Source organism: Balaenoptera musculus, chromosome 10 (assembly GCF_009873245.2).
Source record: "Balaenoptera musculus isolate JJ_BM4_2016_0621 chromosome 10, mBalMus1.pri.v3, whole genome shotgun sequence".
Taxonomy (NCBI): domain Eukaryota; kingdom Metazoa; phylum Chordata; class Mammalia; order Artiodactyla; family Balaenopteridae; genus Balaenoptera; species Balaenoptera musculus.
In genome coordinates, this window is record NC_045794.1 from 86,042,293 (window position 1) to 86,068,471 (window position 26,179).

Here is a 26,179-nt window from a genome sequence, read left to right on the forward strand (position 1 = left end):
GTCCAGCCCTCACCATAAAGGCCTTATCATTACAGTGCAATTTGGCCCACCTGCCAACATCTGCGCCTCTTTACCTGGGGTTTCCTCTGGCCACCAGAGCCTGCTCTGCCTGGGACACGTGGCAAGGTGGAATGCTGGGAAATATAAGGCCCCAGGAGCATCCGTCAAGCAGGGTTTAACTGGATTTGAGGTATACACTCCCCCATGACCCAAATCTTGGCTGGGATTCTCTGACCACTGAGTCACCGGCAGGACTAAAGCCCCAAGTGCCTAGAGCACTGACCTGCTCCAGGATGGTTGCTTCCCTTCCCATCTCCTCTCCCTACTCCCCTACCAACGTCTCCTGGGATCACCTCCCAAATAAACCACTTCCCCTTAAATCCTTGTCTGCGGGTCTGCTTCTTGAAGAGCCCAAACTAAGACAGATTGCAAAAGCACTGAGCTGGAAGCAGTTCAGAACCAAAAAGCATAACATGAAGCCTTTGTCTTCTTTAAGAATTCATTTTGAACCACCTGCCGATTTCATTTTAACATTAGAAAAGGATCTAAACGTTAAACTGGCCTTGCTTGACATCAACATCTGCCACATTTATTCCAAGGAGATCCACACTGAGCTGCAGAACTCCTCTCTTTTTCTCAGCCTCAAATCCACCTTCCATCAAGAGGTGAGTTCTAAACCCAAAATATATCTCGCATCAGTCCGCTACTCTCCTTCGCCACTGCCACTTCTTTGCCCTGGTTCATCCCATCGCCACCTCCTGATAGACTGGCCATCGCCTGCTAGGCTGTCACAACAGCCTCCCGACTGGACCATCCCCTCTTCCACTCTGGACTCTTGCAATCTACTCTTTGCAGAGCAGCTAAAGAAATCACCTGAAAACATACATCAGTTAGTGTCGCTCCCTTCAGAAAACCCCTCAGCAGCTTCGCACTGCACACAGAATAAAATCCCAACTCCTCCTCTCGGCCTCCAAGACTTCCCCAGCTTCCATCTTAAGCCACGGTCCTCTCACAATGCTCCAGGAGCCTCAACTTCCTCCCAGTTCCTAGAAGGGACCCAGCCTCTCCCAGACTCCAGAACTCTGTGCTTGTCCTTCCCTCTTCCTCAGAGACTCTGCCCAGACTCCGTATATATGACTCCTCCATATCTTTCAGCTCTCCTTCTCTGAAGGTCTTCTCCAATGACCTTCTCTAATATCATCCATCCATGTACCCCACTATATCATTCTCTAGCATTTTACCTTGTTTATTTTCTTCACAGAACCAGTAACAAGTGCTATTTGTTTCATTTCTTTGTTATTCATTCATAGAGATAGTTTTTAAAAAAATAATAACACATGAAGGGGCTTCCCTGGTGGTGCAGTGGTTAAGAATCCGCCTGCCAATGCAGGGGACAAGGGTTCAAGCCCTGGTCCGGGAAGTTCCCACATGCCGCGGAGCAATGAAGCCCGTGCGCCACAACTACTGAGCCTGCGCTCTAGAGCCCAAAAGCCACAACTACTGAGTCCTCGTGCCCCAACTACTGAAGCCCACGCGCCTAGAGCCCGTGCTCCGCAACAAGAGAAGCCACCGCAATGAGAAGCCCACGCACCGCAACGAAGAGTAGCCCCCGCTCACCGCAACTGGAGAAAGCACACACGTAGCAAGGAAGACCCAACGCAGCCAAAAATAAATAAATAAATAAAATAAATAAATTAAAAAAAAATAATAATAATAACACATGTAATTTAAAAACTGGCAAAGTGAGAAGTGTTATGTACAGGGTACCATGAGACCTCAAACTAGAAAAATTTGGCCTAGTTAGGGAAAGCATCCCCAAGAAAATAAAACATGATCTGAGGGTCTCTGCAGGAAAGGGTTAACTCAGCAGACCTGGGTTGTTCAAACCCTGCACATTCCCCAGAAAGGTTAGGATGGGCCCTGGAAGATGAGCTCCGAGCCCTTTGGAATGCTCCTCCTGTCAATAGTGTTTCTGTATGCCTGAGACCCTGGGCCACGTGGTACCAGTGCAATCAGGTAGTTTATGTTAACAGTATGACTATGGAGAATGCCAAGTTTTTGTTCTGGGAGGTTGGAGTCTGAGTAGCTGAGGTCGGTCACAAGGTACTGCAGGCTTACATATGATCCTCAGTTAAAAACCCTGAACGCCCACTTGGGCGAACGTCCCTGGCTGGCACCACTTTACTCGTGTTGTCACACATTATTGGTGGGAGGATGAAGGGGGTCTGTGCAACTCCACTGGGAGAGGACACCTGGAACCTCGCACCCGGTTTCTCCTGGACTCTGTCCCATGAGCCTTTTCCATTTTCTGATTTTAATCTCTTTTCACTGTAATAAGTCGTAACCATGAATACAATAGCTTTTCTGAGTCCTGTGAATTCTTCTAGCAAATCATCCGGCCTAAGGTTGGTCTTGAGGCCCCCAGACACAGGGCTAAAGAGAGCATTCAAGGCAGAGGGGACAGCAGGCCCCAAAGCCCTGTGATAGCCCTGAGCACAACAATGTAAGAAGCCTGACCAGTGCTAGTTAGGTGGGAGTGGAAAGGCAAGTAGGAATGTGATACAAGATCCCTGCATTCTCTCTTCACCACAAATGGCAGCCCCATAAGGGTGGACATGGACCACGCTTATTTACCAAGGCATCCCTAGCACCTACCATGATGCTTGACACATCGTAGATGCTCAAAAAATATTTGTTAAATAAACGGATAACAAAGGAACAAATAAATAAATGAGTGAGTGAATGAACAAATGAATGAATCTGGGCTTTATGTTACATCCTATAGCAAAGGTAATTATTATTTTTTTTAATTGAAATATAGCTGATTTACAATGTTGCATTAGTTTCTCGCATGCAAAGGTAATAATCATTGATAATTGTTACCCATAATCATTCCTCAATAACTCAAGCTTGCTCAGTCAGATGTAATTACTTGGATAATACAATTGCAGCAAGACAGTCAAAACACTAGAAAAAAAACTTATCCTAAAATATTTCAAACTTCAACTGACGTTTGCATTTGATTTCCTGAATGTGTTGCAGTAACACATGGAAAATGCAGAATTTACCTGCAGGATAGACTTTGAACTTGCACAGTAATAAAAGTTCCTTATAACTTCCCAACTTTTATAACTTTCCCCTGAGTTAAGTAGGGGAAAGTTAAATGGGGTCATTATTGTCCCCACTTTATAGACAAGAAACTACAAAATTACTGTTTTGTCCAAAGTCCCAAGCATATTAGTGGCAGAGCAAAGATTATATTTTTGGACTTCTAAATGTTCCTGGAACAGAGCTCATTACCTTCAGGGAAAAGCAGATTGGAGGAGAGGAAGGGAGATGCGGCCTTGGGTAAGGTTAGGCTCTGACGCTCACTAGCTGAGTGACACGGACACATCCAACGAAAATTCCTGTTGAAGCCTGTGCATGTAATTACTGGTGCAAGGATGCATGCACACTTAGCTTTCATTAGATTCGCAAAGCGGTCTGCGACCCCAAAACGGTGAAGGACAGCCAGTATCTACTTGCGTGGGCAGTTACCAACAGCACAAGAAATGGCTGTGTGCAGCTTCTGGAGTGTGACTGGTTCGGAATCCAGTTCAGCTATTCCTAGTTCTTTCCTGAAGTCTGTGGCTCAGTTTTCTCATATTTAAAATGGGGGTGAAAGAATACAGACCTCGTGGAGTCACTGTGAGGACTAAACAAGACAATGCCTGTAAAGTGGACAATATAAGGCGCATCGCAATAAATGTCAGCCACTGCCACTATTCTCACAAGTCATCCAACATGTAAATCTGTGGGGTCATTAGGAGTCACCCTCTCCCTCACCCACAGCATTCAATCAACAACAACTATGACTGATTTTCAACCTGGAACTCCTCAATTCATTCACCTCATTTTCACCCAAATTTCATTTCTCTCATCAAGGTCCTAGCCTGTCTTCCGTAAGACCTCCATGCTTCACCACCCTTGAATCCTCCCTCCACTGGGGTGACCAGTAGGCACTAAAATCCTAACATGACTTAAGACTCTAAGACCTTGGCCTAAACAGGGCTCTTCACACCATGCTCCAAGGGGCCTCTTGAGTGGCTGTGGGGAGGTGAAGCCCCTGCCGTTCTTACTTGAACCAAAGCAAGGCAGGCGTGTGGATTCCGTACACTGGGCTTCCTCCCAGTGTGAAGAAAGGGCTGCACTGCTTCAAACAAACAAAACAAACAATCAGACCAAAAAAAAAAAAAAAAAAACCAGACAAGCAATCACACCCACTCTCTTTTGAAAAATTGCGTAAAAGGTCCTAAACACCATTGCAACATGGTCCCCGGCTGCATCTTTGCCTTTTTCTCTATTTCCACATCACTCCCCTCTGCCTATATCATTGATCTAGATGATCCGGGATGGTGCTTTTCAATTTTTCTGGTCTCAGGATCCCTTTACACTTTTTTAAAGTATTGAGCCTCAGTACTGCTTTTTCTATTACTACTGAAACAAATTACCACAAATTCAGTGCCTTAAAAACAACACAAATGTATTATGGTACAGTTCCGGCAGTCAGAAGTCCATAATGGGCCAGCGGGGCTGCATTCCTTCCAGAGGCTCTAAAGCAAGTACTTATGATTCGTTCTGATGCAGGACATCCCTGAGTCAGACTTTGCAAAAACAATTTCTTATACTAAAAGCCCCATTGCGTGGAGCTAGAAGTACTTCATTTCAGTTTTCTCCTTTGCCATTAATACCCAACTGCTGATGCCAGAGTACCTGTTCCAAGTAGGGCCGCTCTCTTTTCTCCCCTTTCTCCCTCTTGCTGTTGGAGTCACCAAAACTGTACATCTCAGAACTGCCACTAATGTCATTCGGAATCTGGAAATGGCCCCCATTTGTCCAGCACTTCCTGTGTACCTGGCATTCGTTACCTCATCCTGTGCTTTCTCCCCTTCAGTCTTCACCACAACGCCTTGCCAGAGGAATGGTCATTATCCTCGTTGGACCCATGAAAGGGGACATTCAGAGAAGCCATGTGACTTCCAGCTCAGGCAATGAGAACACAGTGTTCACGGATCTAGAGAACAGACACCGTCCCCCCACCACACAGCTGACGGTCTCCGCCAGGGTGACAACGCCTCCACACGGGGCTCCAACACGACCGCACTGTCTCGGACAGTCCCTGTCCGGGAAGATGAAGATCCAAATAACTCTGTTCCGGGAACTTTCTGAAAGTCCACGTATCCAAACTACAGACTATTCAGCCAGCCCACATCGGGGTGAATGGGCCCCTTCTCAGAACTCTCAGCTGAGGTCATCAAACCGCTGCTTACTCTGCAAGGCTCGCTTCCAAACCGCACCTCACCAGGCGCAGCAGTCCCCCACCACTGTACCTCGAAAGTGAGTCCCCTCACTGTCAGGGCCCTGCTTTGAAAGACCCACATTAACCAGACCCCTAAAACACTGTCAATTTCCTGCCTTTGAAACATCACTTCCCCTTCTGTGATGTTCCTAAGACTGGCAATGTAGTGGTCCCGCTACTGCAATAAGCAATGTGTTTGGATTTCCTTGATCAACAGGTTATTTTGACCGACAGTCAGAGTAAGAGTCAACAGTCAGTCACTGGTTTCTCAAGTAGCTTGTGTGCATTCCCAATGTGTATCCACATTCGCTTCAGGTCCCTTGAGCAAGTGAACCTTCACAGGTACCTTGTCCAACAAAGCAGTGAATCACCGATGGTACATCTATGGGAACTCTGCCTCATGGTCAACCTGGTTCTGCTCCGGCCTCCAGAGTATATATCCTAGACTTATCCCGGATATTCTCTGGTCCCCTTGTCAGTTTCCATTGTATGCTACAGCCAGTTAGAGTCTATCCAAGAAAAGATCTAGAATGGCCTTGAAGATCCCAGTTGCACTAAAAATACACCTGGCATGTAAGGGCTGGGACAGAAATGAAATTCCCTGGGTCCATATACCAGTAAGCTTTCACTGCATAACAAATAACCACAAAACCTCATTGTCATACAACAGTAGGCATTTACTTTTCACACTTTTGAGCTCAGCTGAGGTTTGGCCTGGGGGTTCTGCTATCTTATCTCAGCTCAATCACGTGTCTGGGAGTTGGCTGACTGTCAGCTGATCTAGACTGGCTTCGACTGAGGCTACTGGGGGTGACTCAGCTCGGCTCCTCTTGTCTCTCACCCTCCAGCAGGCTAGCCCTGGCATGTTCTCATGGCGATGCCAGAGGATCAGGAGATCAAGTCCTGCTGCCCAAGGCAGTTACAGGCCTCTGCTTACGTCACATCTGCTAACATCCCACTGGCCAAAGCCTGAGCTCAGGTCAAGCAGGGAGGGTACTACAGAGTTCTGTGGCAAAAGGCACAGATGTAAGGAGAGGCAAAGAGCAGGGACCAGACGACGGCTTCTCCTCCAAACCTCCGCCTCACAACACATGCTTCCCTACAGCTCCCCATAAAAAGCAAGTTCGTCCCATGAGGTTCAATCCCTGGGTTTCGATTTTATAAACAATTTGCTTAACGAATCAAGACAAGAAAGCAGACCCTCTTGCATTTTTCATGATTTCTTATTCCTATAAGATGTCATCCCCATCATTTAACAGATAAAGGTACTGGGACCCAAACAGCTGAAAAGACCAATCGAAGTTTATATAGTTCTTTGGAACAGAACTGAGTCTAAAGTTCAGATTTTCTAAAACCTAGTCATTGTAATTTCTACTATTTCTCCAATTACCTTTGCCATAGCATCCAGAAAAAAAGTCATTTGGGGCTGACAATGTAGCACTTTAAATTGAGTTGAGAGAGAAATCCTTCTCATCCCACATAAACACTAACTGTGTGCTCTACCAGAAAGAAGCAATGCATCCCCAAAGCAATTTGCTCCCGTAGAGTACAGGGATCTCCTCCAAACATGCACATGACCTAGCGCAACCCTAACTTGCAAAATCCAGGAGAATGTGAGCTCTCAAATTCACACTCAGCATCTATCTCAAGTCTAGCCCGCTTGGTTCAGCACGCTTCCCAGGGCAGGCCTGCCCAGCTCCTGTTCAAATACAGCTTCCTTTTGCTGACAGCAATTGCGCCAGCTGAAGGACTCTTTTGAACCACACAACAAAAAGACACCAGAAGAGGTAGCTTTCAGGATCTAATCTATGGGTAAGACCACACCTCCCCAGGCAAGCAGGGTGGCTGTCAGCTGTCGATGCAGGGCCACGTTCCAGGGTGAAGCAGCCCAGAGCCTCTGCCCAGAGCCACCCGCCTCAGCCTGATAAAGGCCTAGCGCCATCCCACAGGCGACATTCCTCCACAGAGCAGCTGCACTTAGGTTTTCATACATCCCATTGTCCTGTTGGTTTAATGAGGCCTCTTGGGCACTGTGTTTGTAAACGACAGTCATCGTAATGCCAAGGCCACAGAGACACAAACCATTTTGTGTTCTGCCATCTCAGAAGCTTGCACCATAAAAGGAAAATGTTTTTCATTTAAAAATAAAATACAATCATAATAAAATCTACATGACTACATGACTGTCGGGAATTTATTAATTTATTAATCCTCCTCTAGTCCGACAAGTCATTATAGCAAAGTGGTGAAAAGCATAAGCTTTGGAGACACAAACAAGTCCCACTCCACACTTGCTGAATGGCACAAGTTGTTAAACCGCTTGGACCTCCAATTTTCTTGGCTAGGAATGGATATCAAAATTCTACCTTCCTCAAAGGGCTGCTGGGAGACTGAGTGAGGTCATGCGTGGACAACACTTAGCCTGACATCTGGTATTTTGTAAGATCTCAACAAATATTTATATAATTTAAATAAAATAAATGTGTGTGTATATATATATATTATATATGTAATTTATCTTACCAAAATATATGTGATACTGGAAAACAACAGCCAAAATTAAGTATGTGTGTGTGTGTGTGTGTGTGTGTATCACTATTAAATAAATCTGTTTACCAGGTCTTAATCCCTTCTCTACCAAACTAGAGAAAATGAGTTACTATTTGGAAAGTGATTACAAAATGATTACAAGCAATGATAAGTGCTATATAATTGTCGGCTATTACCTTTATTCTTTTTGATCACATTGTTGTTATCATTATTGAAAAAGAAACAAACTATAGAACCTTTGGAACTGGAATTTAGTTAACTTGACCAATTGATTAACTAATGGGTTTCTTTGCTCTCCAATTCTGGGAGAAAAAGGAAGGTGAAATCTTATAAGGGATTGAGATGAACTATGGTTAGAATTAGGTTAGCGTAGGGGTCAAAAAACTAGGACCACAAGGCAAATCTCGGCCACTGCCTACTTTGGTAAGTAAAGTTTTATTGAAATACAACCCCACTAATTTACACATTGCCTATGGCTGCTTTTGCAGTACAATGGCAGAGATGAGTAGTTGCAAAAGAGATCTTATGACCAACAAACCTAAAATATTTACTCTCTGGCCTTTTACAGAGAAAATTTGCTGACCCCTGGGCTAGAAAGAAAGCAACAGGCCTAGAACAGCCTTTGGTACATAGTAGGTCATCAGTAAATATTTGTTGAAAAAAATGAATGAACTGAATAAATAAAAAGGCAGGAAGCAGCTGATTTACTGCTGGTCCTGACCTATCAAGGGCTTCATGAAGTCACAACCACTTCCTATTGATGTGTCAGCTCAATTATTGTCCCAGGGAATTGTTTGAGCCATTGTTGGGAATGAATAGGGCATAAATATCACTAGTAAATCAGACACAACAGTACTGGGTCCCTGCCAGTGGGCTCCAAGTGTCCCATCCTCTATTCAAGCAGAAGGAGAGAGGAAGCTGGGAATAGCGGAAAATACCCTGAACTTTACATTGAGATAATATAGAGAATAGAGAGCGGAAAGGGGGCAGACTCTAAAATGTGCATTTTGTCTCTAGTTGTAGCAAAGGAAAAGGATGTGGCCTATTCCTAATCCTGCAAAACTCTACAGAGAGCAATAAGAAAAGTAGACCTCCACATCAGAGAGATCAGTGAGCACAGGCATTCTGAAAACAAAAACAAGATAAAAACTTCAGTTTAGATTTGGCTAAGGCTTGGGTTGGACTAAATTATTTGGACACAATTGTCTGCTAAAACTTGTATCAAAATCCCTAGCTGAGGGACCTAATCAAAGTTACACGCTTTTGCACAGCAAAGGAAACTATAAGCAAGACATAAAGACAACCTACGGAATGGGAGAAAATATTTGCAAACGATGTGACTGACAAGGGCTTAATTTCCAAAATATACAAATAGCACATGCAATTCAACAAAAAAAACCCAAAAACCCAATCGAAAAACGGGCAGAAGAACTAAATAGACATTTCTCCAAAGAAGACATACAGATGGCCAACAGGCACATGAAAAGATGCTCAATATCATTAATTATTAGAGAAATGCAAATCAAAACTACCATGAGGTACCACCTCACACTTGTCAGAATGGCCATCATTAAGAAGACTACAAATAACAAATGCTGGAGAGGGTGTGGAGAAAAGGGAATCTCCTACATTGTTGGTGGGAATGTAAGTTGGTGTAGCCACTATGGAAAACAGTATGGAGGTTCCTCAAAAAACTAAAAACAGAGCTGCCATATGATCCAGCAATCCCACTTCTGGGCATATATCTAGACAAAACTCTAATTCAAAAAGGTACATGCACCCCTATGTTCATAGCAGCACTATTCATAATAGCCAAGACATGGAAACAACCGAAATGCCCATCGACAGATAAATGGATAAAGATGCGATACATACACACAATGGAATACTACTCGGCCATAAGAAAGAATGAAATAATGCTATTTGCAGCAACATGGATGGACCTAGAGATGATCATACTAAGTGAAGTAAGTCAGAAAGAGAGAGACAAATACCATATGATATCACTTATATGAGGAATCTAAAATATTACACAAATGAACTTTTATGAAACAGAAACAGACTCACAAACATAGAGAACAGACTTGTGGTTGCCAAGGGGACAGGGCGTGGGAGAAGGATGGAGTGGGAATTTGGGGCTAGCAGATGCAAACTATTATATAGAGAATGGTAAACAACAAGGTCCTACTGTATAGCACAGGGAACTATATTCAATATCCTATGATAAACCATAATGGAAAAGAATATAAGAAAGGAATATATATCTATATATAGAGATAGATATCTGAATCACTTTGCTGTACGGCAGAAATTAACACAACATTGTAAATCAACTATATTTCAATTTAAAGTTTTTTTAAAAATTCCTAGCTGAAATGTGAATGCCAGGTCTTCCCTGCTCGGAGTGTGGGCTCTGCGCAGGCCCAGGCTCATCTTTGATCTCTGTTTCCACCCACAGAGCTTAGCACATTGCCCTGTGCTAAGGGGCCTTACATACAGGGCCTGAGCAAGACCAGATGAAGAACTGAAGCAGGTCTCAAAGAAATTGTGAACCAGCTGTCCCAGAAGGCTACTGGATAATAAGATCGACACCTGAGGATATCCTTGGTGAAGAGATCTGGAGCTGGATTCCTGGATCCACAGTTTGCCCTGAGAATTTGGCCCAGTATCTCCCTCACCTCCTAGTACCAGTAACCTGAATTTCCTCCAAGAAACTACCCTTTCCCTATTCCCAGCCATGTGCTTTAGCTGATGACCCCTTTCCTAGTCCCAGGGATGGATCCTAATTGATTTACATGTATCACATTCCTCTAGCCATGTTGGCAAGCTATTTTATAAGAAAAACACTAAAATCTCCACGGCTTTAGCATAATAGGGTTTATTCCTTGCTCACGTAACTGATGGGTGACTTTCCTCCATGCAGTGATTTAGGGACCCGGCTCTTTCTGTTTGGTTGATCTGCCCACCTTATACACATGGCTCCAAGGTCGCCCTCGGGGTCATCTCCATTCCAGTCATCCAGAAAGGAAAGAAAGTATCAGGATCATGTCACTTCTGCCCATATTTATCAGCTAGAATTCTGTCACAGGGCCACATCAAACTACAAGGGAGGTTGGGAAATGCAGTCTAGCTGTTTCCACATTAGAAAGAGATGTTTGATTTGGTAAACACTGAGTTGGTCTCTGCCACAGATGCATTTAACTTAATCAGAGCCAATGATGTGTGAAGATAGGTTTACTGAGAATTCTGGAGAAAAGATATTCTCTTTCCCCATTGATTGGGTGGGAGTGGGGGGAGGGTGCCTGAAATCCTGGGACTATTAAGCAATCTGGGAACGGGGCCAGCCTGGAAAAAGCAGAGCTGACACAAGGATCCTAAGTCATCATTCGAATCCTGAATCAAGCGATGCCTGAGCCAAGCCTATCTTGGGAGTTTTCACTATTGAGAACCAATACATTCTTGGTTTTTTTTTTTAATTTTATATTGGAGCATAGTTGATTAACAATGTCGTGTTAGTTTCAGGGGTACAGCAAAGTGATTCAGTTATACATATACATGCATCTATTCTTTTCCTTTCTTTTCTTTTTTTTTTTTTTTTAATTTTTGGCCACACCACAAGGCATGTGGGATCTTAGTTCCCTGACCAGGGATCAAACTCGTGCCCCCTGCATTGGAAGAGCAGAGTCTTAACCACTGGACTGCCAGGGAAGTCCCCATGCATCTGTTCTTTTTCAAATTCTTTTCCCATTTAGGGTATTACAGAATACTGAACAGGGTTCCCTGTGCTATACAGTAGATATACATTCCTTTTTGGTTTAAGCCAGTTTGACTTGGGTTTTCTTTCACTTGCTACTAAAATTATCTAAGTTTTACCATTACTGTTGTCTATCAAACTCCACCCTCCTCTCCTCTCAGTTCGACTGATGGCAAAGAGGCAGCAAAAAGAGGTTAAGAGTTCAGAATCTGTAGCTAAACTGCCTGGATTTGAACCCCAAGCTTGCTCTTGCGCCATGACATCTTTGTGCCTCAGTTTCCTCACTGATAAATGAGGAATAATAATAGTACCTGTGGCACAGGATTGTTGAAGATTCGTGAGATAACACGTAAATGCTGAGAATAGAGCATAACACTGAGTAAGACTATAGAAATACTTGTCATTATTATGTGGTGCTGTGCCAGACCTCTGTTGTTCCCACTGCCAACACTTCCAAGACTCCATCACCTTTTCAGCTACCTGATGCTTCCCCAGTCTCTCCTCTCTTTCCCTCCACAGCCCTCTCTTCTCCACCCCTGCCTCTCCCACTATCTTAATTGGCATGGATTGTGGGGAAAAAATTCTTTTACTACCCAAAACAGATCCACTAGCTCACCCTGCATGAAATGGACTTTTTGGACCTTCCAGGTGTCATATACTAGCAACTAGTGATACCCACAAGCCAAAACTATCCAAGATGCAAAGCTGTATTTTCCATCTATTGGGACTGAAAATCCTCCCTTGGAAGGTGGCAGGAGGGGACCCGAGTACACAGTCCAAAATGCCACTTTCACTCTATTAAAATGTAAGGGACATAAATATAAGGAAGATAGGTATTAACAACATTAGCAAATGTTAATAATTGTTGGAACTGGCTTAAGGGTACATGAGGGTTCATCATACTCTTTAATCTCCTATGTCTGAAATTTTATATTTTATAATAAAATGCTTTTTAAAAAAAAAAAATGTAAGGGCCATGAGGTGCTCCATGAACCAGAGGCAACTGTTTATTTTCTCAAATCACCTGTCAAGGCCCCATGAACCTTATTTGACATGAAATCTAGCATCTCTTTCTAGAAGATTCCTCCCCACCCCATCTCCCCATAATCCGCCAACCCCAAGGAACTGTACAGTCCAAAAGCGGGGTTCACGTGGCTCCCACGCCCAGGCTGGGAGAAAATTGGAGTCTCGGGACCTGTCATTGCCCCTTTTTGCCACACGGGGTCACTGTTAAAAACAGATGCTGCAGGTCCTCGCTGCCGTAGCTGCCGAGGGTCCTGGTACCTGCGCAGGCTGTCCTGAACTGACTCCCCAAGGAAGTCCACCCTGCTCCCCGTGCCAAGCGCAGCAAGGGGGCCTGTGGCACTCCCAGGGCGGCCACTTTTAGGGATCGGCTCTTTCAGTCCACATGCTGAGCCGCCTTCCAGAACATCAGCCAACCCCAGACTCCCAGAATCAGGATTCCCTCTAGCATCCTCCTCAAGGCGTCAGCATTTTTTCAAATTGGTTGCATGACGCCTCCTTTCTGAGGAGACCATCCTCCGTGGCTCCGAGGTGTTGTGCGTTTGGAAGGGAAATTGCCCTCAGTGATTCCAGGCGGCACCTCTCTCTCGACCGAAAGGGGCACACAACACATTTAGAATCAGGCAGCCCATCCTGCGACGGGACCCAGTCGGTCTCTTGCTAATGCCGCGTGGGCGGGAAGGGAAGCCAGAAGGAAAGGAGCTTGAGGTCTGTGCAGTGCACCTCTGCCTGCCACCCCGTCCAGATTTTTGCGGGCTCTCACTTCACGAGATTGCTTGCCCTGCGTCTGCTGATACAACTCCTTCCATTATTTTTATTAAATCTACAGGACACGGAAGAAAATATAAATTTTGTGTTTCTTTTTGCTAAAATCCCATTGACTGTCCTTTTTGGACTGTTCCGGATAGTGTGTGGACTATCAGGGGGTGGCTCATATGCCTTTAGAGCAGGATCACAAAGGACCACAAAATGAGCCACGACTAAAGGACATGAGTTGGTTTTTTTTTAACTTTTGTTTTTTACCTAATCTGCATCCCAAAGCATGGGGTAAGCGATTTTCATTATAATTTTTTTAATAACCTCAATGCATACAAAATTTAGGTAATCATTATACAAATATACACTGTATTAAAACAAATGCTGGCAGTAGGTGTATTTTTTTAAGAATAGGATTAAAAAATCAGATCTTTGCTTTTTCAACTGCCTGAGGTTTCTTCTCCCTGTTTTTCCTTCTGCACCTTCTTCTCCTGCTGTCTTCCTCCCTCATTGTCTCACACTTTTTACCCTCTTGAGATTTCATTTATTTGCTCCCTTGATTGTTGGCCATATCCAACTGAAATGTTTTAATCAATTATTTATTGAATAAAATATAATATTCCTGTTCTTTAAGAAACAGCTTTAGTGAAACTTTTTTTTACATCCAAGACACAAGCATACACCGGATTATGAAAATGTAAGAGCTAAAATTATAAAAAGCTTCTAAAAAAATCATAGGGGAAAAGTTTCATGACATTGATTTGGCAATGATTTGTTGGACATGACACAAAAGCAGAATCAACAAAAGAAAAAAATAGACAAATTGGACTTCATCAAAACTAAAAGCGATTTGTACATTAAGGGACACTACCAACAGAGTGAAAAGACAACCCATGGAATTGGGAGAAAATATTTATAAGTTATATACGTGATAAGGGATTAATATCCAGAATATATAAAAAGCTACAACTCAACAACAAACAAACAACCTAATTTAAAAGTAAAGGACTCAAATAGACATTTCTCTAAAGAAGATACACAAATGTTCCATAAGCACATAAAGAGATGTTCAACATCGTGAATCTTTAAGGAAATCAAAATCAAAATCACAGTAAGATACCACTTCACATCCATTAGGATGTTTTCTAGGAAAAAATTTAAAATAACAAGTGTTGGCAAGGATATAGAGAAATTGAAACACCTGGGCACTATTCATGAGAATATAAAATGCTACTGGCGCTGTGGAAAACATACAGTAGCTCCTCGAAAAATTAAACAGAACTACCAGATGATCCAGCTGTTGGAGGAGGTCATGGAGAGGACGTTGACCACCGATTGACCCTGGCATCGGAAGCTCCTCACCCCTCCCCTGTCCTTGGAATGTGCATTCCGCTTGCCTTCCCCGAACTAGTAGCTGCCCCAAGGACACAGCCTTGAGATAGCAAGAGGTTGTTGAGACCATCTGGACAGTATAAGTGACTGAACCCCGTTAAGGCCTCTATATAAACTTTTAAGATTCTGGCAGGCGGGTGTGGAGATCTGCTCATCTTGCAGCCCCCGTGACAAGCCTCATAAGTAAGTCCCTTTGCTTGTTAAAACTGCACTTACCAATCTGGAACCATCTGCCTCTTTCTTGGGTCTCTCCTTGCCTTCAACGTACAGGGGCCGGTTTCAGATTTTACCTGGGAAGCTCCCCAGTTTATGAACTGACACCAGCAACTCCACTCTCGGGAACGTGAGAGGATTTCAATCTAAAATGGACCCGGAGGACAGGAAATGGAGACTCTCAGGCATGCGCCCTGGGAAGAATGGAACTTACCAACTGAGACTGATTTTCCATAAACGCCTGATTTACAGAAGATCGAGACTTATCTCCTGACCAATAAACATCCGCCATGAATCTCTCCCCATCCTCAAGCCAGTGAACTCGCTGATTGGACTCTGGCTGGACTCCCCACTCTTTGCACTACTTGCCCGTAAATATTGATACAACCCGCCCCAATCCCTCAGTGACTCACCTGTGGCTTATACAGCATGCGTTTCCCAACCTGCAATTCCTCTGCTATTCCTGAAGAAAACTCAATTTCTGCTCATTTGAGCTTGCCTCAGTTTACCTCTTTATTTGGGTTGAAAAGTATAGACCCAAAAGAATTGAAAGCAGGGACTCAAACAGATATTTGTACAACCATTTTCACAGTAGCATTACTCACAATAGCCAACAGGTGGAATCAATCCAAGTGCCCGTCAAAGGATGAATGCGTAAACAAAATGTGGATACATATACAGTGGAATACTCTTCAGCTTTAAAAAGGAAGGAAACTCGGACACATGATTCAATATGGATGAACCTTGAAGACATTCTGCTAAGTGAAATAAGCCAGATGCAAAAGGACAAATATTGTGATTCCACTTATATTCGGCACCTGAAATAGTAGTCAAATTCATAGGGAAAGGTAGTAGAATGGTGGTTGCCAGGGGCTGAGGGGAGGGGCAAATGGGGAGTTAGTAGTTAATGGGTTTGGAGTTTTGTTTTGGGATGATGAAAAAGTTCTGGAGATGAATAATGGTTATGTCTACACAACAGTGTGAACATCCTTAATGCCACTGAACTGTACACTTAAGAATGGCTAACATGGTAAATTACATGTTACGTATATTTACCACAATAAGAAAAAGAAAAGAAAATGAATTTCCTTTTAACTTATGTACCCTCAAATTGTATTTTTCTTAGGTCACTGGTCCTCAACTAGAGAGAGAGGCAAAAGAAAAATGAAAGAAGAAAAAATTTCTGGTGCAGATCTCCAGAAAGACTCAGAGAAGCTAGAATAATAAGTCAAAACCAGAATGGACTCAAGTTGAGGAGCTCAAGAATCCTAACAGTTACGTGGCTTGTCCAAGATTACACAGCTCATAAATGGGAGAGCCAACATTTAAACCCTGGAGAATGTATGACAGTTTGGTGATTTTCTCATCTTGGAGTAATAAGTTGGGAAAGATCTATTTCAAATGGTTTTGGGGTCTTGTCTAAGAGTCTATGACAGCTCCACATCCCCCCCTATTCCCAACAAAGGTATTCGCTCCAGCAAAGTGCAATGGGGCAAGATGTCCTGGAGAACTGCATAGGCCACCCCAGCTACTGAAGACTACACATCTCGAGGACCAACCCTAGGCTGGGGCTCCAGTGAGGAATGTGGGGGGGTGGGAACATTAAAGTGAGAGATGGGTGGAGTTAGGGCATAAACCACTGGTTTATGGGTGTCACATTGTTACTTAGGACAAACAATGTGGGTGTGTGTGTGTGTGTGTGTGTATACTAGACTCTTTTCACAGAGTCTTTTTAAAACTTATCTCCCTTTCATCTGGCATACAAACACAAGGAATAGTTGGTTAACATTTGAAAGCTTCCATCAGAAGCCTAGAGGCCAGAAGTAACCACCAGTTCAGTATCTATGCATCACAGTAACACCAGGTAGTGAATTTAGTATGATACAGATAGGGATGGTTTTTCAATATTGAAATTAATCATGATCATCATCCAATTTTCCTTCCCTGCTGGAACATTCCCATGAGCATACAAAAATGTGGTTATTTCTCACATCTTCCAAAAATCTTTCCTTGACTCATTTTCACCCTCACCAGTTACTGCTTTATTCCTTTGCTCCCCATTTGCTGCAGAACCCAATAAAAAAAAAATCCAATTTCTCCATCTCCGATTTCTCTCCTCTCATTCTTTCTTAAACCTACTCCATTCAAGTCTTCTTCCCCACCTCTTCACTGAAATTGCTCTTGACAAGTTCACTGAAAACCTCCATATGGCTAAGTCCAGAGACATAGCATCAGTCCTCTCCACCTCTCATCGTTATTGGACACAGGTGAGCGCTCCCTCCTGCTTGACCCCGTTCTCCTGCACCTCTTCATATCAGTGTCCCTGGAGCTGTGATCTACTCTCTACCTACTCTCACTCCTTTGGTGATGTACCCCGTGCCAAGGCTTTAAACACAACTTATAGTGCTGGTGATTCTCAAATGTCTATGTTAACTCCAGACTCATTTATTCAACTACTGCTTGGCATCTCCATTTGGGTATCTAACAGCCATCTCAAACGTATCACAAAACTGAATTCCTCAATAGCCCCTACAAAATCCTGCTTTACTCACACCCTCCTATCCCAGTGGATAGCAACTTTATTCTTTGAATTACTCAGGCCAAAAGCGTTGGAATCATCCTTGACTCCTCTCTTTCTTACTTGCCCCCCATGCAAACTATTGACAAATCTTCTTGGTCCTCCTTGTGAAATATATCAAGAGTCTGACCCCTTCTCACCACCTCCATGCTCCACCACGGTTCAAGCCACCATCCTCTCTTGCTTGGTTTATTGCAATGCCTGTTGAGAAGCCTTCTCACTTGCTCCTCCAAGGTCCATTCTCAGTACAGCAGCTGGAATGATGGTTTCCTAACAGAAGCCAGATCATGTCTTTCCTCTACTCAGAACCCTCCAATATTTCCCAGAATCCTCACAGAGGCCCTTTACCTTCCATCTCCCATCACCATGTCCACCTAAGGGCCTTTGCTCCTGCTGTTCCCCCTATCTGGAATATTTCTCTTGATTATTCACTCAGCAAATTCCCTCACCACCTTCAAGTTCTTTCTCACATTTCACCTTTTCAGTGAGGATTACCCTGACTGCCCTACTCAATATGCCTTTTCTAGCTCTCCAAAAATTCTTTACCCAGCCCAGCTGTCTCTGCCTTAAAATTCCTGATAATTTTTTAGCAAAGGGCCCTGCATTTTCATTTTGCACTAGACCCTACAAGTTATGCAGCCGGCCTTCCTTAAAGATCTCTACTTGCCTCTGTCTTTTTGATTTGTAAAACAAAGAAAACACTAGCACCTTTCCCATAGGAATTTTGAGAGGATTAGGTAATATATGTTAAGAACCAGGCATATTAATACATATAAATTCATTCAACAATAATTTACTATTTGTCTACTGTGCATCAGCCATTGTTCTAGGAACTGGGGAAATGCCTAGAGAAAACTGCTTTCATGGAGCTTGTATTCCAGTGAGGGAAAGAAAAGCCAGTAACAAACAAGATACTGTCCCATGGGGTAAGTACTATGTGGAGAACTAAAGTGGAGTGGTGTGATGCAGTGGCTAGATGACCACTCTTGCTTAGGTGATCAGGGGCAGCTTCTCTGTGAAGTGACAGTTAAATGAGAACTGATGACAAGACTAAGTCAACTGTGCAAAAATCAGAGGGAAGAGCATTCCAGGCAGAGGAAACAGCAGTTGAAAATGCCAAAGATGGGAACTAACTTGAGGTGTGGGGGACACAGAACAAAGGCACGATGGGGACAGCAGAGTGCATTAGAGAGGGCTTCAGGACAAGGCCAGAGAGAAGACCGGAGCCTAGATCAGGTAGGACCCGAAGCCACAGCGACCGGTTGGTGCTTGGTTAAAAGTGTGATGGCAACTCATTCAAGAGTTTTAAGCTGGGAACATTTGGTCTTACTTATATGTATAAAAGGTAATTCTGACTGCTATTTGAAAAATGGATTGGGGGGGCAAAGGTGGAAGGAGGGAGGTCAAGTAGAATGTTCCAATGCTACTATGATAATGTAAGCAAGAGATGATGGCAGCTTGAACCAAGGTGAGAGTGGTGGGGATGAAGACAAGTGGGCAGATTCATGCTAGGATTCTAACCACTGAAGGTAGAATCAATAGGAATTGCTGGGACTATTGGTGGAGAGGAAGAGAAACAAAAATGACCCGAGTAATTGGGAGGATAAATGTTCACAATGATCAAGTAAATATCAAAAATTATTACGTAAATACCAAATAATACCAGCTACTAATAGTTGATTAGTAATGAATCCTAATTAAGAATTAGGATGCTATCTTTTTTTTTTTAAGTCTTTATTGAATTTGTTACAGAATTGCTTCTGTTTTTTATGTGTTGGTTTATTGGCCATGAGGCATGTGGGATCTTAGCTCCCCAACCAGGGATCGTTTGAACCCACACCCCCTGCATTGGAAGGCAAAGTCTTAACCACTGGACCGCCAGGGAAGTCCCTAGGATGTTATCTTGAAATAACATCCTAACTAGAAAGGTGCCCTGAGGATGGCGAACGCCCAGTAAACGTTAGTTGATGGAATGAATGAATTGGGGGGAGGGAGACCGCTGACAAGGAGGGAGAGGGGGGAAGCCGGAGAGAAACATTGCCTACTTTACAATTTTGCCTAAAGCAGGACCTGCTGACTGGTCTTCACAAAAAGGAAAAACAAAAATCACAAAAAAAGAAAGTTTGCTGCGTGGAAAGATTTGCCCTAACAAAGGAAAAGGAAAGGGCCAAGAGGACAGGGAGACACGTGTTTGGACACATCCCCTGCCTGGGAAAGCTGACTCCTGAAAGGGCCAGGATCTGATGAGTGTGCAGGAAACCCTTTTGCCCTGTCAGTTCCTAGTAACAACCGGGCGCATTTATTTACTCTCTCAAAGCACGATGCAGAGGGACCAAGAGGGGTGTTCAGGGCCAGGTGAAGGCATGGACATTTATTTATCCATCTGTGCATTCAGCACTTTCTGTCGGTTGGGAAGCATAAAGGAGAAGCGGTGCCATGACCCCAATGTACTGCTACCTGGAGACATAGCACTTCAACCCAAACTAATAGTCTCTTGAGCCCTGGTATCTTATACTCACAATAATAACCTTCCTGTAAATTCAGCCCCTGAGAAATGGAATTGGACTAAGAGGATGCCTCTGCATGAAGATTAAAAGTTTAAACTATTTCCAAATCATGAATAGTGTTACACAGGCACATGTGGGGTGCACCATGTGAAGTTTAGTCCATTTTTGACTTAAAAGAGTGATATTTCATATGGTTCAGCCTGATATTTACCTCTGCAGGCTGATGAAAATAGTTTAGGCAAAACACCACCATGACAATAAATACTAGCTTAAGTATAGCCCCACTACACTCTCCTCAAAATCTTAGAATGTTTGTTTCCTTTGAGAAAGTCATTTTGAGGGATTTAAGCCAATTCAGATTACTTGGGGGAGAAAGTAATTTACCTATAGTCCTCTAGGATGCACCCAGATTTCAAGCCAACCACCAAAGGTGTTCAAGGCTTAACAAAATTTGGAGGGAGAGAAATCTTAGGGTGAGAAATGTGAAAAGAAATGGTTTATAATATCCTGTAAATGTGGAGAAGCAGAGTGGATATCATGTCACTCAACCCCCTCATTTTATCATAGAGGTTGAAGGTCTTGCTCGAGGTCAGGGTCAGTGGTTTAGGGCAGAACTGGAGCCAGACCCTTGTATGTATTGAACCAACTCTCTTTTCTGAACCAATATTCATCACAGATGGAAAGAGTCTGGGACTTGTGGATTAAAACCATTTTGCAAGAAATAGAAAAATATTTAACACAAGTTACAAGAATTTGATTTCCCAGGTATCAAAATCATAATCCAAAAGAAAAAGATGTGGAAAAAACTCACCAAGAAACAAGGAAATTTTAGAATGAGTCATTTAGACGAGATTCCTATGGCAGAGCTGAGTGGCAGCAAGAGCAGAAAGAACTGATTTTGGGCTCAGGGAACTGAAAGAAAAAAGAAGAATATGTTTCAACAATGTTTGGGGGGTGATGGTGGTATTTTACTTGAATTATCCAACCTGTTTATCTATATAGCTGAGAAATTTTCACTTCTGTGAGTTATTCTGTCAGTCATCTGTATTGAGCACTTGCTGTATATCAAGCACTCTTCCAGATATTTGAGATCTATCAGTTGAGTAAACAGACAAAAAGCCCCGCCCTAAATGAGCATGTATTCTAATTGGGGAGAGAGGCAGCAAACAATAAACATACTAAACTTGTGGACTGTATGGTGACTTAGAAAGTGATACATGCCAGGGAGATAGAAAAAGATAAGGTTAAGAAGAAGCAGGAGTAGCGGGGTGGGAGCTTTCGGTACAGTAGTCTGCATAGGTCTCATGGAGAGGGTGGATTTGAAAAAAGGCTTGAAGGAAATGAAGGAGTTAATCAGATGGCTGTTTAGGGGAAGATTTTTCCCGGACTAGACAAGTCATGAAGGCAGAGGCATGCCTGGCAGGTGTGTGCTCCACCATGTGCTCTGTAGAGCTGGTGTGGTACCTGGCCCTGGAGCGTGGCTAAGTCCTTTTACATAGAATAGGAAGCCTCAATCCATCCAATTTGCCCATGTCATGCTATGCCATGGACAACAAGACCAGGAGATCATGCAATGGACCATCTGGAATCGGTGACACTTCAGTTCTGGCCCAAGTATGCCTGTAGTTGTATGAATCACAACCGTATTCCTTTATATTTGCTCTTCAGGACTTCTGGTGGTCATGACCTTGTCTCATGTGACAACAAATAGGACTCAATTCAGTTTAGCATTTTAATGACTGAATTAGATGAACCACAGATAATCCATTCATTAGCTTAGGCATCAGCTATCAGAATGGTGGTCTATCATAACAGGCAAAGCACACGATTAGAGTAAGATTACCTGGCATCTATTACTAATTCATGCTAACTTACTGACACTGAATAAATCACTCAATTCCTTTAGGCCTCCATTTTCATATCTACCAAATCAAGATATCACCTTTTACCCAGTCTATTTCCCAAGGTTGTAATAAAATTTAAGATAATGTGTGCAAAAGTATAGTGGAAGTTATAATGCACGAGGCAATGTGACTTACCCACTTCTGTGTCCTCAGAGCCCAGTATAGGGTTTGGCGTTCCATAAATGCCTGCTGAATAAATGAAAGAATGAGTGAAATTTAGTGGGATGGCAACCAAAAAAAAAAATCATCCTGTTAACACAACATATGTCTATACAATCAAAGGTATTAAGGAGTATTTGGGACAACAACCTATATATATCAAGCCAAATAAAATATTATTTAGAAGACTTTTTAAAGAGGTTATTTCAAACCATGATATTAAACTATAGGCTACTCGCAGTTTAGCTTGTTAAGTCCTTTTATTTAGAAAAGTGGAAGCTATTTTTACCCAAAGCAGGGAAAGGAGAAGGGCAAAGAAAAAAAGAATTCAACATTGCTCAGCAGATGGGTACAAGAAAGAGCTTTTTAAAAAAAAAAACCAGAAGAATGTGGGTTTCTTTTTAGTAATTTCTATATCTGGAATATAAACAGCTATCGAATTGTTTCAATGTTGACATAAGATATGAAGGAGAGAAGAAACTATATTGTGCTCTGGCCAATATGTTTCAGGTGCCAAGAATTCTACCCAATTAGTACACAAAAGGAATATCCAGGAGAATCCACAGCAAGCTATTCCTATAATAAAACTGGATTCCACTGAAAATGCCTACTCAGCATAAAATCCACACGCTAGGGCAGAAAAATACATCTCTTCTCCTGGGAGACTACCTTTAATGCTACTTGAAATTATGAATTGAGATTCTGAAAGTCTGTCTTGTTAGTTCTGTTTGTTCCACCTTGGCCTGAATTTAAATTTTATCAAGGACCACATTTCCAGACAGTTATCTCTGATTTTGAAACCGTGGGTAATCATTAGTTAAATCCATTTCACCTGTTATCTGCCTTCACTAATCAAGGTCGTTTTAATTGTTGCTGCAAAAGACTCACATGTCCTCCAAGCTGCATATAGCCTAAACGGTAAGATGTTTGCCTGAGTCGTCTTCAGGAGCTTGAAGTCAGCTGCGTCTAGTTCGAGCTGAGCTGGTTAAGACCTGTTAGGACCACCGACCCTCCAACTGCGCATGCGCGAGTGTCCGCCCAGTGACCTTTCGAAATGCGGAGGCCTGTAGCCTAGTTACACCTGCGCAGAATGTCAATTACCACCCCTTTTCCAATCACTTTCCCCACGGTCCCCACGCTCCCCACGCTCCCCACGCCTCAGACAGTCCTGCTTCTTTATTAGTTGTACGGTAAATACCCGGAGCCGCTTGCCTTCGCGGAGGTGGATTTGAAGTTTGTTCTCCAGTTTCCTCGTTTGGTTGCCTTGCGAATAAGGCCTCTCTTTGCTGCAAACCTCAGCGTTAGCGTTTTGGCTTGCTGTGCAGCGAGCAAGACGAACCTGGTTCGGTAACGATTTCTCATGCTGAAAGTTTTCAGGGATGTAGTATTGTTTTCCCTTTTCTAAGTTTTTACTTCCCAAAGCACCATCTTCATTTGGAAGAATTCTAGGAGTTCTTGGATTTGTTGAACCTACGTGAAGCAACTTTTTCAATTTTCTAGATAGCTGCTCAAGAGAGACCAACAGGTAGCTGCTGTTCCGAGCTCTTTTTCTTCCTTAGTCTAGCAAAAATTGCTGGGAGAATGAAAAATAAATCTTGACCAGAAAACTCACCTTAGATATCCATTTCTGGCCTTTTTTATTCCCCTGCAAAGCAAAAGATACAATTGATTCCCCAGTAAACAGTTAGGTTTGTTCTACTTCGGAAGCATAAGCTTTGACCCTGTTGGCCATCTCACAAGGTCCAGAAATATCTTGTTCAAGATTCAAGATCCAAAGCAGGTCCTGTAGATGATGCTTCAGCATCAACCAGTGGCTTCACACTGCCTGGGTTCAAGTCCCCGCTCCACCACTTACTAGCCTTGTGACCTTGGACAAGTGAGTAAACCTCTGTCTGCCTCAGTCTCATGTGCAAAATGGGGATAGTATATGTTACTAATACCTCTGTCCTAGGCTTGTGGTGAAGATTGAGTTAAAAGTTTAGAGTGTCTGGCATGTGTAAAAGCTATGTGTGTGTTTGTGATGGTGACGATGAGGATGGTCATGTTGGTGATGGCGAGGATGACGATTCTCCCTCCTTGGAATGCTGGTCAGGGCACACGTGAAATGCTTTATTAGTCGAAGTGACCAAGGACTAAAATCTCGGTAACTGGCATGATGTAGAGAAAGGACCACTAACAACTCAGAATCCTATAGCCATAGGGGATGCACAACAGTCTTATCCAGGAAGTGTCCCAGCCCCTCTTTGCCTTTTCCAATATGGGAAAAGTCTCCACATTCCAATCAGGAAATTAATCCTCTCACCCAAGAGGAAACTATCACCTCTCATGTTGTCACTGCTGAGGACAGATCGCGGGGGCAAAGGAGGTGAGTACTAGTCGAGGGGGGACATAAGGAGGAAGCAATGAGAGAGCAGGAGGGCAGCCCTGGGCAGGGGAAAGCCATTCCCAGGTCTTAAGTAACTGCCAGCAGCATAATAGGGGATATTGGAGAGAACAAACTGCCTGTGTAGTGTTGTTGATTTAAAATCCTTGTCTGGCTTCAGCGGTGCCCTGGCGGAGCTGATGGGCCATCCCGTCGGAGATATGTGTAACACACTGACTTACTGTGACCTAGGAAAGTCTGCCAAGGATGTCTTCAGCAAAGGATATGGGTTTAGCATGGTCAAAATAGATCTGAGAACCAAGTTATGTAGTGGAGTGGAGTTTTCTACTTCTGGTCATGCTTACACTGTTACAGGGAAAGCATCAGGCAACCTAGAAACCAAATACAAGATTTGTAACTATGGACTGACCTTCACCCAAAAGTGGAACACAGACAATACTCTTGGGACAGAAATCTCTTTGGAGAGTAAGTTGAAACTCAACTCAAGTTCATTCCACTCAACGCGTAAGTTCAACTCAAGGGTTGAAACTGACTCTTGATACCATATTTGTCCCGAACACAGGAAAGAAGAGTGGGAAATTGAAGGCCTTCTATAAACGGGATTGTTTCAGTCTTGGCAATAATGTTGATATAGATTTTTCTGGACAAACCATCTATGGCTGGGCTGTGTTGGTCTTTGAAGGTTGGCTTGCTGGCTATCAGATGAGTTTAGACACAGCCAAATCCAAACTGTCACAGAATAATTTCACCCTGGGTTACAAGGCCGCAGACTACCAGCTGCATACTCACGTGAACGATGGCATTGAATTTGGAGGGTGGATCTACCAGAAGGTGAACAAGAAGACTGAAACACCAATAAACCTTGCGTGGACGGCAGGCAGGAACAATACACGTTTCGGCATCGCCGCTAAGTACAAGCTGGATTGTAGAACTTCTCTATCTGCTAAAGTAAATAATGCCAGCCTGATTGGACTGGGTTATACTCAGACCCTTCGACCAGGAGTGAAACTGACCCTGTCAGCTCTCATCCATGGAAAGAACTTCAGTGCAGGAGGACACAAGCTCAGGCTGGGATTTGAGCTAGAAGCTTAATGTGGTTTTGAATAAAGCATCAGCTTTGTCCCTGGAGGTGGAGAGAAATGAACCCACTATGTTTTGGCCTTAAAATTCTTCTGTGAAATTTCAAAAGTATGAACTTTTTATTCTTCCAAAGAACTGTAGTCTTCCCCACGCTGAAGCCCAGATATCGAGTCCATCCTAAGGGAGGTGCTTGAAGGCATGTCCGGAAGTTGTCATGTTCGTGACACGTTTCAGTTCAGTCCCTCAGTGTTATTTTCAATGTGTTGCTCAGCGACGGTGTAGTGTCATGTTACAAAGGAGATGACCTGACCCTCCAGCTGTCCACACGTCCTGCATGTCCCACACCACTTTTTCATGACCTTGTAATATATTGGTCTCTGTGCGATAGTGGAATCTTTGGTTTTGCATCAGAGTAAAATAAACCCAACACATTTGGAAAACAAAAATCCTTATCTGAAAACAACTTTGAATGGTTAAGAGACAAACTATAACAATCAGCAAAAAGGAGTATGGACCACAGTAGAGAAAATGACATCCCACCC

The 26,179-nt window shown here is 43.3% G+C and overlaps 1 protein-coding gene across 1 annotated transcript; it reads left to right on the forward strand.

Annotated features, from left to right (window-relative positions):
* Window positions 1-24,737: 24,737 nt before the first annotated feature.
* On the forward strand, window positions 24,738-25,649 carry LOC118902293 (voltage-dependent anion-selective channel protein 3-like). The gene is made up of 2 exons (XM_036866469.1): window positions 24,738-25,026; window positions 25,067-25,649. The coding sequence occupies exons 1-2, from the start codon at window positions 24,758-24,760 to the stop codon at window positions 25,647-25,649; spliced, it is 852 nt and encodes a 283-aa protein (XP_036722364.1). The 5' UTR covers window positions 24,738-24,757.
* The last annotated feature ends 530 nt before the right edge of the window (window positions 25,650-26,179 follow it).